At 41.5% G+C, this 14,741-nt stretch overlaps 2 protein-coding genes across 8 annotated transcripts in view; both read right to left on the reverse strand.

Annotated features, from left to right (window-relative positions):
• LOC117643258 overlaps positions 1-13,112 on the reverse strand; it is a 31,731-nt gene extending 18,619 nt beyond the window's left edge. For 2 of the 4 annotated variants that reach the window (XM_034382027.1, XM_034382030.1), the window contains exon 1: positions 12,957-13,112. In XM_034382027.1, coding sequence (XP_034237918.1) covers positions 12,957-13,023 — 67 coding nt within the window. In that variant the 5' untranslated portion in view covers positions 13,024-13,112. Of the gene's footprint in view, positions 1-10,806; positions 10,931-12,956 lie in introns of those variants that run through there. The other 2 variants (XM_034382028.1, XM_034382029.1) reach the window with 2 other exon arrangements.
• Positions 1,207-12,940, reverse strand: LOC117643257. Of its 4 annotated transcripts, XM_034382025.1 has the most exons (12): positions 10,858-10,910; positions 10,614-10,775; positions 5,488-5,571; positions 5,016-5,140; positions 4,715-4,939; positions 4,498-4,634; positions 4,350-4,416; positions 4,092-4,263; positions 3,826-4,009; positions 3,565-3,730; positions 3,242-3,394; positions 2,731-3,156 (listed from the first exon to the last, which is right to left on the reverse strand). In XM_034382025.1, the coding sequence occupies exons 3-9, from the start codon at positions 5,546-5,548 to the stop codon at positions 3,867-3,869; spliced, it is 930 nt and encodes a 309-aa protein (XP_034237916.1). In that variant the 5' UTR covers positions 5,549-5,571; positions 10,614-10,775; positions 10,858-10,910; the 3' UTR covers positions 2,731-3,156; positions 3,242-3,394; positions 3,565-3,730; positions 3,826-3,866. The 4 variants fall into 4 exon arrangements, with proteins under 4 accessions (XP_034237913.1, XP_034237917.1, XP_034237914.1 ...); XM_034382026.1 differs by lacking the exons at positions 10,614-10,775; positions 10,858-10,910 and adding an exon at positions 12,884-12,940 and having other exon boundaries at positions 2,720-3,156; XM_034382023.1 differs by lacking the exon at positions 10,858-10,910 and having other exon boundaries at positions 2,720-3,156; positions 10,614-10,800.
• Positions 13,113-14,741: the final 1,629 nt, after the last annotated feature.

Here is a 14,741-nt window from a genome sequence, read left to right on the forward strand (position 1 = left end):
AACTTTGATTCACTGCTATTTGTTTGTTGGAGTAGGAGAAATTACAGGAAAATGTTTTGAATTGAATAATTTATTTAACACTATTTAACAATTAACATTTTAACAATTAACATTTTAACAATTAACATTTTAACAACATTATTTAACATTTAACAACAAGTCTCATTATACAATGTAACAGTCTCATTATACAATGTAACGAGATGAAATATACATCTCCCCTTCACTAAAGTTACCATTGAAATTTTGCGAATGGGTCAACTCCTGAACTGACACACATTTATACAAGAACTCTTTATGTGAGATCACATAGGCATGAAAATGGTCAGAGAATTCCCTTGTATCATAGGCATGGACAAGAAATCTGAACTCTTCCTCAATATTAACCACAATGTAACATATTTTACCAAAAAGGGGTAAACCCCCATCATCCTTGGAACCAAGAGAAATGTAAGAGCCAACTTTGTACTCAGTACCTTTGTATATAACAAAAGGGGTACTCATGCAATTGTTCACAAAAGGCAAACATGGAATAAAATTTAAAAAGTCTGAACTTTTATCGAGCACATCACAGTGTTTCAAAGGGCCAAACTCACAGTCCGAGGAAGACAAAACATTTGACTTGGTGACTTGAGTGATTTGCTCTCTTAAAGATAAAGTCTTCATAACATTTTTCCTTGACCTTGTGGCCTGAGCTGCCACTGTTTGAGACCTATTTTTGGACTCGTAACGCATGCACCAAACATGCACTAAAGGGCCTATTAATTTCATAATTCTACTGAAGTGCACAAGATTATGATGTTTGGGTTTAAGAGTGTCACGAAACAACACAAAATACAAATCATTGTGCTCTTTTACAAGACTGTCTAACAGATCACGAAGAGAAGGAGTCACAACAGGGCACAAAACTATATCTAAAATCCTGCGAAGCAAAAGATACTAGAAATACCACACAGGGTCATTCTTTGGAACACAGTGCCCCATCATAACAGAAAAATTTCTGACAAAAGTAAGCATTTCTTTAGCAGACATTTTAAAATGCAACTCTTTCAAGTTTTCCACTCTAATACTAGTAGGCTTGTTTTCACCTTTGAAGCAGCCATAGTCATGAGAGCCTATATGAAAATTTAAGTCATCAAGTGAGAAGTATTTTTTACGAATTAAGCTCTGAATTATGTGTGCCATATCATAGTGGCACACACCCTGCAACAAATCATGCATAATGTCAACACAAGGGTTTTATGTCACATGAAAACCAGGAAGACTATTCCACACTGAATTTTTCACAACTCCAGTGGCAGAAACATCATTAGTTAAAACATCCACTGAATAATTGTTCACATTTCTCAACAATGAAGGGTCTTCCTCTGAAGCAAAATGAAGAGCATCTCGATGAATTTTACAAAACCGACATGAATGGTTCGCTGTGAAACATGAAACAAAATCAAACATGGAGTTAACTCCAAGATTATCACCAAGAATTAAACCAAGGCGAAAATATACAGTTTGTGATATGCCATCAACACAAATAGTTATCCCATTTTCTTGCAAATCCTCTAATTCTTCAATAACTTTCTGAAATATAATATCATTTGAGAACAATTCCCTGTCTTGAGACTTGAACAATAAAACAACAAAAATATTATCAACTAGTGACCTCATTTTTGGAGGCAACACTGGAATAGAACAGTACACCCCACCTAATTTGCCGGATTCTGCATGAGGGCCCAAACTATTATTAACATTATAGTCATCATAAAACTTGAAAAGTGGTATTTGGATCCCAGGCTTGTCTTTTACTTTAGATTTCCAAAACTCAGATTGGATAAAGTTAGAAATGCAGTCAACTGGTTCTGATTCTAAAGAGGCCATATATTCTATCATAGCATTAAAAACACCAGGTGATTCTAGACAAGCTTTAAGTGAACTAGCCAATGGAATATAAGACATTTTGACGGAAACAGGAGTCACTTTAGAAGCAGATAGATCCTCAGCATCACCTATGACAAGATCCTCGGGCTCCACCCAGGTAGGAGCACTCCGAAAATGTTTTAGCCTTAAATAATCAGAGGACAGGTTTCGAAAAGGGTGTTCAATCATAGTTAGGCACTTCTCAACATAAGCAGATGTCTCAATGGGCACACTAGCAGCACTCAGTTGAGACCTAATTACACTTTTCACATTTGATACGTTACTAGAAACAAGTTCAGTAACTTCGGTTACTATCTTCTGCACAGAATTTCTAGGAATACTCTTGTTAGAGTAAATTTCTTTCAAAAACTTATCTGAGCTTTCTTTCATTGTATCTTTCAAGGAATCAAAAGACGGAACATCAGTACTAGTTGGATTCATATCACAACAATCTACAATGCTTAAGTTATCTAAATTTTCTTGACTAGAAAAACTTGTACTTGCATTACTGGAATCATTCTGAGAATCTACATCAACACTCAGTTTACAACGTTTCTGAGGTGGCTCCTCAGAAATAATCTTTGAACCACTAACACTGATAGGAACATTATGAGATCGAATCAAGTGTTCTCTGTAAGTTTTCCAGTTTAAAAACTCTCTGAAACAATTGGCTTCAAAGCAAGAATAGTCACGAAAGCCATGAGACACATGAATTTGATGCTTTAATTGCAAATGAAGATCTAGCCGTTGAATAGAGTGAGTTTCAGTTTTGCACACTGGACAAACAGCCATTTTGGAAAGTAGCAAACAATATAATTTTCAAAAACGAAAAACTAAACCTTTACCAAAACAAACGAAGAAAACCATACATAGAATCACTGGCACATAACAGGAAAACTACTGAAGATTTACATTAAATCTTGCAAGAAGACTAATAGTAGAAGCAGTAGCACTGAGCTTGTCATAAGAAGTGTAAATGTCATACACAAAAGTTTGGAGCAACATCCATAGGGGCCTACTTTCAATAGAATATTTCACCCCTAAAGCAAATATTGTCTTGAAACAAATATCAAGAGCTTCAAGTGGTGAACTCATCAAGTAGAAAAAGTCATTGACACAGATATATGATGCTGTGATACTTTCTTGATCTTGTCCAACTAATACAACAAATGGCTGCCTTGTTTGTTTAATATCCAAAAATTTTCGATCACGTCTGTTGACCGTTTCATGAAGCTCTGCAACATTCTGTTTGAAAAACAAACAACAGCCAAACGTTAGAAATGAATCAAACATAACACTAATAATACAAACCTAAATAAAATGTACCTACATCAATGTGAGTGATGAACCCATCCTGGACTTCCTTGCGATTGGGCCTCCACCCCTTAATTTCCTCTGCTGTGTCTTTTCTTTTCTTCTTGCTCACAGTGTGAACAGGTACAAGGTAGGAAAGAGTCATTAAAATGACTGTGGTAGACACTACCTGCAATTAAAATAAAAGCGACATTGTATGAGAGAAGTTTTAAAACATAATTTCATTTTATAAAAACTTCATTAAAAGAACTAAGAGTATTACTAGTCAATTTACAATGGAAAATAAGGAACAAATGTCAAAGAAACACAAGGAGGAAAAAGTTGTTCAGTAAAACATACCTCCAGATTTTACAGTCAGTTCCTGCTGCTTGAGGATTGATTTCAGCTCACGAGGACAAGGGCGCACTGTTTTCAACTCTTCAAAAACTTTGGTCAAGAAAGCCTCCACATTGTCAAAGAGTTTAGTGGATTTGTCTTCATACAAATGTGCAAAGTCAGCTTGGATCTAAAATAACAGACATTCAATTAAAAAATTAAGAGATATACAGTTAAGGTATTTAATTTTCTTTGACAAAGGCGGTATTGGTTTAAATAACTTACCAGCAAATGCCCAGTGGGTTGACGCAAACACTTGAAAGAATCTAGGTACTCTGTAACATCATAACGTCGCGTCGGTGATCTCTCATGGACTTCCTAGCCTTTGCAGTGGATTGCCATTTCTCAGTTACAGAGCACCAGGGTTCTAAATGACTCTTAAGCCAATGAATATCTTCTGCAACATTATCTGAAAATTTTAAAAAAAATTATAGACAAATTACAATTTGAATGACAGCTCAAAATAATACACAAATATTTAGACAACTTACCAGATAAAGGTTCCACATCATCAATGTTTTCTTCATCCTCATCATCATCACATTCATCATTCATGTCAGAAATCTCCCTTCTTGTACCATAGTAAGCAGCTAAAAGTGGACCATTCGGGACAATAGTCTGGTTGCCAACTTTTTGCCTTGGTGTATACCAAAGGGACTGCAACTAAAAAAATAACAAGCTAGAAACTTAAAACAGTACTGGATACTTATAATGCAGACCACGACAAAAAACTTTTAAATAAAACTTACAGCAGGATCCTTGGGAAATATAATAGACAGCTGCTCAGCCCACTCCTTAAATTCTGAAGGCAAGATCCTGCATAACAAGACGAATAATTAGCAGAAACCAAAACCAAGCAATAAAGTATACACACAATGGTAACAAACAAACACTCACTTCAGGTCGTCATCGTCACCAACATGTAGGTTAACAATAAAGTCACTGATCCGTCTTCTTTCTCTAAGTCTCAGTCCACGCTTCAAGCGAAGCAACTCACGACCATATTTGGTTTTCTTGACAACCCCTCGGAGAGCCTATAAAAATGAAGTTAATGGAAAGGTTAAAAGAGTTCACAAGCATTTGGTGCACTTACACTTAAAGTTGAAATACTCACTTCAGTAGTGCTTGATGCTGGAGTAGGATTAGGCCTACAAATTTGAATGGTCTGAGATGTCGAAGGGATTGGCTCAGAATTCAAAGGCAATAGGACAGAATTGTTCTGGAAGGTCTGAGAAGTCGATGGGGTTGACTCCAAATCCAAAATAACAGAATCGCTCTGGAAGGTCATAGAAGTCGAAGGGTTTCCATTGATAACAAAGGGCAAAGTGACCAGATTGTTCTGAAAGAGAAAAGAAACAGTATTAGTCAAATAAGTAAGGCGCATAGAATAATGTTAAATTTGAAAAAATACATACATTGTTTGACTGCTGAAGAAGCTTGAGATGATGTTTAAAAACTAGCCTATCTCCAAAGGCAGGGATCAGAGCGTTAACATCATCTTCTGCCAGCAAACAAAGCGCTTCTTTTCTCACTCCCTTGTCTGGAAACAAAAAAAAATGCAATCGTTCAATGCAAAAGCTATGTAAACCGAATATTTCCCATTGTATGGCCCATTGAAATCAATAAATCAGCTGTAATCCAAGACTTATAACCCTCATGATCACATGGGTGAAAGAGGTTATGTTACCATAAAGTCACTGTGAGAGTCGGTAAGCAGTTCCATGACAAAGACGACATGGACTATTCTACAACGCGACATAAATGCTTTCCACGCGTTATGAAAAACCGGGATTTATGGTTAGATTACACGTTTCTAAAAGGTATGGAACCTGTTGGCATGGGCAAAACTCACCGTGCCTAAACGTCGGAAGGGGAAAAGCGACTTACCTCTGAACTCGTCTTGGAGGTGGCCAAGCCCCCACTCCTGGAGCTTGGCCGAGACTGCCATGGCGAGTGGTCGGCCGCGAAATCCTACCAAATGAGCTATTAAACATATCACAATAATTTCGAGACATTTCGTCGTCACGAATGGTCGCGATCTGCGAATAAGAACCGCGGGGGATATTGCAGTACAGCCACAACAACCAATCCAAACTACATCACAAATCACGAAAATAATTATTGACATCCCCTTCTCAGACTTCGTTGCGGCTATCTCTAAGAGAATGGAGAGAGAAAGAGATCGAGCACAGCTAAAATAAATGTGCAAACTCGTAAACCTCTCGAGCTCCGGTCCTAGCGTTATTTGCAGTAGAGCGGACGGATTTTAGCGGCACTCGATTAGCACCACTGAGGCGGAAATAGCTGAATCCGGCAACACATTCGCCATTTCAAAACGCGGTTATTTTTCAAACACTCAGCTAACGGAGTAGCCGCGCGCAGCTAGAGTTGCTAGCTACGGGACCACTTTTTTAGCTGTGCAGCTAATTCTTTGCTGTTAAAAAAATTAGCTTGGGTCTGATTTATATTTTTTTGCGTGTTATTTGTGATGATCATTTCAAAAAGGTGTGGTGAGCTAGCACTTTTCTTCATGCTTGTTTGGAAAGACGATTTTGCGTTTGAAAGGCGGGTTAAGATCAAGCTGGTCAGTTCTATAAAGATTTTTTAATTTTTGTAAATGTAGCAATTTTAGAGAAGTGTTACAAGTCTCCCTCGGTACTCGAAACACGTCTTGTTGAGATCCAAATGATTGTACTATCTTTCGAACCTATTATTTCAACATTCTAAATGTTGCATTGGTTTTGAGGCGAACCCATCATTCATCGGACAATACTGACCTTTATATAAAATGGTAACTGCACGGGGTAACTTCAGACACCAAATTTCATTGAATATGACGGAAGTTGAGTGGCGTAACTTGACACAGGCACCTCCTTGCACTACAGGTTGGTTTGAAGTGACTGACCTATCTCTTCCAAGATCAAAACCAAGCCACATTTGATCGGGAATCACTTTTTCAGACATTGTAGAGGGTCCCGAATTGATATGCAGCCTAAAGTTGGAGTGTTCCTCAACTACGCACGCACCAGATGAGGCGGGGCAATTGAATAACCTTTCCAACGAGCTAAATGTCATTGAAATCGGACAACTTTTAGCCCAAGAACGGTTAAAATAGTTAAGGGATTTTGAATAAATTTTAAAAATTGACTAACACTATTTACCTTGGATTTGTGTACGTAGAAATAAAAAAATGTCTTAACAGGGTTGGATGTGAAATGAGAGACTCGCTGCACTTTGTTGACAGGGTTGGATGTGACATGGGAGTTGTTGACAGGGTTGGATGTGACATGGGAGAATCGTTGCGCTTTGAAGTGCCGTTATCCCTCAAATTACAAAATTTAACTTCGTTCAAAAAATCTTAATTGGCTGAGCGATAGCGAAGCCTGCTACTCCAGTGCGGTTGAAAAGTTTTTTCTGTCTGTCTGTCTGTTTGTGTGTGTGTGTGTACACTACTCCTCCTGAACGGCTCGGCCGATCTGGCTGAGATTTTGCAGGTTTATTAGGTATGTTCTTGGCTGGCACACGCGAAATTTCACAATCCTACCTCACGTGGTTCAGTTTTTATAGCCGAAAAACACCTAAAAAACGGCGAAAAATCGAGTTTCCTGCAGGCAGATCACTTCTGTCTTGAAGAAAGGGGGGGCTGGGGGCTGGCCCCCGGCCTCGAGAAGCTAAAAAGTACAAGGGTCAAAATCGTGATATCTGTTGATGAAACAACTCTGTCTAGAATGCAGGGGGGTCTGGGGGGCCGAGCCCCCCAGTATGCAACAAGTCAGAAGTCGCCGACGATGGACAAGCCAATGCCTGCCAAAGGCAGGCTAGCGCCGCAGGCCAAGGTAGGTACGCCAGGCGCGGATTGGAGGAACAGGCCGCGAGACATCGCGAAGCCTGTTACGACAAGACGCGGTCTGGCGTAAACCTACCTTGTATATAAGGTTCAAAAATCTTCTAATATATTCCACAAGTAATCCTTTTCATTGAAAATCAGATAAATGTCTCAGAAAATCAGTGTGGACCGGCAAAAACCTCACTTCCGTTTAAAAGCAAAGTAAACCATAGGTGTGTCTCAAGTTACCCCATATGACGGGGTAACTTGAGACAACTTTAGAGGCCCATGACTCTCATTTTAGTTGACCCCCAAAAAATTCATGAGTTCCAAACCGATTGTAATCATGTGAAATTAAACATAGTTAGGTTTCGGTTTGGTGAGAGAAGTTTTGTAGACACACGGTCCAAAAAACGTGAAATATTGTCTGAAGTTCTCCCGGTTTGAGGTATCGCAAAATTTTGCTATGATCATTGCAAAAAACTGTTATGACTGCAGATTTTGTCTTGTCATAATCGCAGTTTTTTTGCAATAATTCCGATTTTCATTGCAGAAAGTTGCGATAATCATTGCAGAATATTGTGCGACACGATTAAACTTATGTTAGCTTGCAGCATTGCAATTTTCCGAGTCAAAACAAGGCAATTTACCAAAATATGTGTGCCTACTAATTATTTCAAGTTATTTACGCACTTTCATGATTTGATTTACTATGAAAATTAAAAATACGGTTGGCATAAGAGTTCAATTTGTCCCACGCTTGGAAGTGTGGGACTCGGATTGTCCCACGCTTGCAAGTGTGGGACTCGGATTGTCCCACGCTTGCAAGTGTGGGACTCGGATTGTCCCACGCTTGCAAGTGTGGGACTCGGATTGTCCCACGCTTACAAGCGTGGGACTCGGATTGTCCCACGCTTACAAGCGTTGGGCAGCCCCAGTCCCACGCTATCTGCATGCCTGTCCCACACTTGGATTTGCAGTGTGAGGAAAACAAAACACGCAATCCATTCTCACTTTCATTTTTCGTATTTTTCTCTGTTGACACTCCGGAAGGAATTCAATCATTCAAGAGTGTTAAAACACTATCTCAGAACCTATTTGAGAACCTCTGTGCTCTTTAGTTTGTTTTATTAGCAGAAGTGCAGGGATCCTTAACTTACCTCATAAGGGCATCATAACGTTATCGTAAGAGTTAAAGTTATTAACCTTAACTTCTGACATCTTTTCAAAAAGGTTAAGTTATTTTTTTGTGTTTCGAATTTGTGTGGAGATACTTTTGGAAGTACTTCCAAAAGTCCGTACCCATAACCTTTAGCGAACGTTGTCTTATGTTACGTTATGAAAGCAGTGTTAGTTAAATGTTAGGTTAAGTTAAGGATCCCTGCAGAAGTGCCATCCCCTCTTGTAGACGGCTTGTAAGCTCGGCAGCAGGAATAAGAAATTAGTCAGCCACGCGGCTACTAACCTAACTACGCTAATAACCAAGTTCAAAGGATGTTTCGAATATTTCAAACGATGATGTTAAACTGATATGAACTCCCCCTTGAGGATGTTTAGGAGACATCAGGTGCGAAATTAGGACACTATTCGTGCGGTAGTTGCTGAGAAACGTGAGTGAGCTGAGTACGGACAGACAGACAGACTCACGACCGGTCACTTTTTAATGCTCCCAAACACGGCATAGACTTCGCTATCGCTGAGTCAATAATTCGCCGTGCCTTTCAATGAATCATGCGTAATACGACCGCCTGTACGTATTGCATGGGCGGGTGCTACGAAGGAATGACCGCTCAAAATATGTCCCACGAAGTTTTGGCCCTTTCTTTCCATCCCATACCTAAAAGTCACTTATAAAATGTCCGTTATCTAAACGTCCTCGAATTTCAATGGCCTTCGTGATTAAGTCCGCTCCCTTTCGGCCTCGGCCGCGGACGTTCAGTTCTGTGGCATTACAACAAAGTGACTTAAGTGCACTTACGACAAAAACGAGTTAGTAGCACGGTTGTAATCCTCTCATTGATGCGGACCTTTTCCAATATTCACAGTTGCATTTTTCTAGGAGATAATGACAAGTGAAATCTGACGTAAGTCAATTTCATTCAGAAGTCAATTTGCCAAAAAGTCGTAAGTGCACTTACGACACATTTTTTGAAATCATGTCGTAAAAAATGTGTCTTAAGTACACTTGCGTCGCAGATTTTTTCACAACTGGGCAGAACTTCGAGTGCGATTATGTCATATAAGCAATGATTTGAACTGTCTAAACTTTAATATATAGAAGGGGTCACAACGGAGCAAAATATAACTTTAAAAGTGACGTAAGTGCACTTACGTCACTTTGTTGGATTAAAACTCTCAAATCATGTAACGTAAGTCCAGCGAAGTGGAAAACTAATCATTATTTTAACTTTCTCTTAAGATAAAAGTATTTTTTAAGTGCCATTAGCAATTCTCCTATCATCGATGAAGGTTTTAGCCTATTGCTTGATTTTTAAAAGTGTTTTTTTTACGTCTCCTGAAATACTGATGATTTTGACTTACGTCACTTTGCTGTATTGCCACAGAGTTAACAAGAGATGAGGTCATGTCAACAGTCTGATGATTTAGGATTAAGTAACAGACAAAGTTCTTCCACTGACCGGAACTGGTTGGGTTTCTTAACTGACATGTCGGATGCGGCACACTGGTGACAAGAGCATACACACTACACTGAGATTCCAAACGCTATGAGTATAGCACGTATGGTGCAATGCAGCTGAGATATCGCACCATACGTGCAATGCGATAGCCATATTGCACCTTACGTGCAATGCATCCCGAAAAGGCCCTATGCTAATGCATGGGAATGGGGAGGCATTGCACTTCATGTGCAATGCTTTTGCATAGCACCAATTGACGCTATACTCATAGCGTTTGGAATCTCAGTGTACGCTAACCTAACCTAACTTTTTACTGACATATGTTGTCATGTTAAGTTTTACATCATTTCATGTGTTATAGAGGGTGCTAATAATGAAAATAGAATCCATTTCGACTTCCGACCCAGGTCCGAGTCCTAATGGGACAAAGGTTAGCCAGAATTTTAACAGTGTCGAACGAAAAATGTCATGCAGTTTGACCAACGAACAAACCTTGTCGCCTCGTACTTAAAAGGGAAAGGGGGGGGGGTCTGAGAGGTGGAGCTCACCAGCACAAAAGTTGGATCAGAATGCTGCTTTGATGTGCGATCAGGGTTCTTTGAGTGGCGATCTGTGGCGAGAGAGTCTGCCGAAAGCAGGCCAGCGCCGCAGGCCAAGGTAGGTGTAAATGCCAGGCGTGGATTGTCGGAACTCGCGCAGCATCGCGAAGCCTGTTAGGGCAAGCCACTGTCTGGTGTACACCTACCTTGTTAATATTACGAAACGCGCCGTAACCCCACTCGCGAGACGAACCGAAAGCCGCGGCGTGCGTGCCTGACCTGGCGAAGCTTCGGCACCAGCTGACGGCAGGTGAAGGCGATAACCCATATCTCAGTGATAGTAGGATAACGGAACGCCTTATCGCCCTTGAGCTGGCAATGTGTTAGGAAGCAATTTTTAGAGATAGAGCATGACTTTTCCTTGCTGCCGGACAAGTGTAAGTTTAGGAGCACACTTAATGAATGCAGTTGTGGAGCATTGGAGACATGCGAAATTCAACCTTCAATAACAAGGTACCGTCAACGGGGGTAACTTGGGACACTTTTTCACGTTTTTTGAACGCCAGAGGCAAGATTCTCAACCCACACCAATGGATCCCAACTATGTTACAGATTAACCCTTTCCCCATAATTTCATGCTTGTCTGGTTCGTTTGCCTCGATTATATCGTTTCCCAGCGGTCTCGAAAGAGTGTCCCAAGTTACCCCATGACCGGGGGTAACTTGGGACAGTAGGTAATTACCTACATTTCTATGCATCTATTGATGTGAATGTATATAATGAATTTAAGTCACATCATGTAGACCAAGAATTCAGGCCTAGGAACTATTGTAGGACCGATATTGGACTATATCTAGGGTTCTCCGTGGAACTCTTTTTTCTACTGGTGTTATCGAAGCATTTTCTGAAAATTTCAAAATATGGATTACCAGAAGACAAAACTGCAGAGCAAGGCATCTCTCTCCATCATCAGCGTAATATCCGAAGTTAAAGTCAGGTCAGGGACCGGGTCAGTCAACTCCTAGAAGGCTAGGACTGCTGGAAACATGAGGAAAAGACTGTCCCAAGTTACCCCGCAAAATTTCGATTTTTGATAAATTGAGGTCTGGACCGAAGATGGGAAAACTATAACCAATGCCCTTTTGCGAACGTTATTGTCTGTGTATGATCTAACAACCCAGCGAGACTAATTAGCCAAATCTGCATTTCACTCCTTGCACTAGGGTCAACTTGTCAATGATTGACATATTTTGTCAAAAGCCCTATAATGCAGTTTCCTGTTTCTGAAATACTAAAAGTGATGTCATGCACCTCTTCCATTTTTTCGCGCGTGCCCTGAGGCCTCTGAATCAAAACCCTGCCGCGGGTTTGACGCTAGGAACCCCCGTCGCTGAATGGCAGCACCAACAAGTGGTACAGGGCAGACTGTCCCAAGTTACCTCGGTGTCCCAAGTTACCCCCGTTGACGGTAGGTTTACGCCAGACCGCGTCTTGTCGTAACAGGCTTCGCGATGTCTCGCGGCCTGTTCCTCCAATCCGCGCCTGGCGTACCTACCTTGGCCTGCGGCGCTAGCCTGCCTTCGGCAGACATTGGCTTGTCCATCGTCGGTTACTTCTTACGTGATGCATGCTGAGGGGCTTCGCCCCCCAGACTCCCCTTCATTCTAGAAAGAGTTGCTTCATCTACAGATAACACAATCTGGACCCTTGTCACTTTTTAACTTGTCGGGGCTGGGGGGCTCCGCCCCCCAGACCTCCCTTTCTTCAAGGCAGAGGTGATCTGCCTGCAGAAAATTCGATTTTTCGCCGTTTTTTAGGTGTTTTTCGGCTGTAAAAACTGAACCAGTTGAGCTAGGATAGTGAAATTTGCGTGTGCCGAGCCAAGAACATACCTAATAAGCCTGCAAAATCTCAGCCAGATCGGCCGAGCCGTTCAGGAGGAGTAGTGTACACACACACACAGACACACAGACAGACAGGAAAAACTTTTCAACCCCACTGGAGTAACAGGCTTCGCTATCGCTCAGCCAACAATGCACGGAGTATAGCGAATATTCGGGTCACAGGTTTGGCCTCCTTGCAGGATTCGCAGTACTTTTTCGACAGACTATCACCTTCGAATTATCTCAAGCAAATCGAAATGTGTAAGGTATTGGCGGTCTAGAACGTGGATCGTGGGGGGGCCCTCAGACGGAAAAGTCCGACACTTTCGGTCTGAATTTTCAGAACTTTTATTAACAGTGGGGACAACTGCACTGCAACGCAGGGTGAGTTCTAACCTGAAAATGCAGTGCGGGCCGATTCAATTCTTTCTGGCAGTGTGGTGCCGCGGCCCGGACGTGGCTATCTTACCTCCCGCTGAGGTCGCGGCCGTGACCGCGGCGACGAGCAGAGCCGTGGCGAGCAGCGATGACGTCATTGGAGCGACGTGGTGGTCCGCGCTGCTCTGTGGTCCCAGCCTCACTGACGCGGATCTGCGCGGGGACGCGGTCGGGACCGCTTCAAGGCACGCTCCGGCCCGGCCAGGCGAGGAGTAGCTCATTTCAGCTGAGTGTGTGGATTCGGGTTTTCGTGGTTTGCATGGCGGCGTGCGTGGAGTCGCGTAGCGGGCAGCCCACACTAGCATCACTCGAAGGGTGAATCACCGGTGTACTTATGTGTACAAATTGGCCCGTTCTCTGTGTACCCACATATCAAAAAGTGTACTTAAAGGAAAATTTTTAAGTATGATTTGGTTTTGCGAAGTGTCTGAAACACCGAATCAAACCTTTAAAGGTTTAAAAATGTGAAATTTATGTGTTTAAGAAAGCGAACTCGCCCGTACTCGTGTAGTCATGTGTACACTGCCAATCCAAATGTGAGAAAGTCTCACACGATGTCTCACGCTTACAAGTGTGAGACACGGAATGTCCCACACTTGCAAGCGTGAGACACGGTCTGTCTTACACTTACGAGCGTGGATCCTGTGGCATTAAGGCAGTAAGAGTGGGACAAAGCGTGCCTCACACTTGTAAGTGTGAGACAAATGATGTCTCACACTTGCAAGCGCGGGACAAACGTGGCTCACACTTTGTAAGCGTGAGACACCGCGGTTCGCACTAAATAGTGTGAGACTGTCTCACACTTGGATTGGCAGTGTATACTTATGCAAGTAATTTGTGCAACCATGATACGTACTTTTCTTTTTTTAAAGACTTAGTAAATATTAAATAATGTACTAATAATTTTATTTTGTACATACTTTTACAAAGAAAACTGGTCTTACTTACTTAGAAAATACTAAGTACTATTGCTGTTTATACGAAAACGTGGAATGAGGAAAAAAGTCAGTAAGCTGAGAGTGAAACGCACCACAATTTCCATTTTGCAATGATGACTACTGAAAATGTGTATCTAAATTTTGCAATAAAGCGTCACTTTTATGCGAGAGTGCCTACAAAGAAAATTCCATGAAAAGTAACAGCATAAAAAAGGTGACAAAATACAACAGAAGGTTGTTTTATCGATAAAATGAGGGAGTGGTTATTGCGAAAGAAAATGCAATGACTAAATAATTTGCCGGGGGGGGGGGGTAAATCGTGGGAATCGCAAACTTGGTTTCATCGCCAAAAAATGGAGTAAATTATCACAAAATGTATGACAGTGGAGGTGTACGCCGCCAAACCGTGCGGCTTTGACGTAAAATCCTTCGCGACGCTGCGCCAGTTCCGACAATCCATCCATGCCTGGCATTTACTACTTCTCTGGCCTGCGTCACTGACCTGCCTGCGGCAGGCTCCGCAGCCGCGGACACCGGCACTCAAATCGACGTGATCGCTAGTCGAAACAACATTCGGTTTATACCAAAACTTCTAAACCGACTTCTAAACCGCATAGAAGATGCAATTTTGGAGCTAGTTTTTCGCTACAGCTTGAATTGTTCATATTTGCACCAAGTGCACATCTTTCTACTGCTACTTTAAAGTCTAAACAAAGTGCCATGCCCCATGCCAATAGTTTTAGTTCCAGAGTGTTCATTGGCCGTACTATTGCTCTTAAAGAACAACTAAGTTTCTGTTTCTGGTTAGAAAGTAAGAAAGGCTTAGATATTGAATTTTAAGCTGCCCCTCTGGGCATATAGACGCTTCTCATATTGAT

Source organism: Thrips palmi, unplaced genomic scaffold (genome assembly GCF_012932325.1).
Source record: "Thrips palmi isolate BJ-2018 unplaced genomic scaffold, TpBJ-2018v1 HiC_scaffold_17, whole genome shotgun sequence".
Lineage (NCBI taxonomy): Eukaryota > Metazoa > Arthropoda > Insecta > Thysanoptera > Thripidae > Thrips > Thrips palmi.

Excerpts from the sequence above, each read along its gene's own strand:
- LOC117643257 (XM_034382022.1), bottom strand. The coding sequence starts at position 2,703 with ATGGCTGTTTGTCCAGTGTGCAAAACTGAAACTCACTCTATTCAACGG.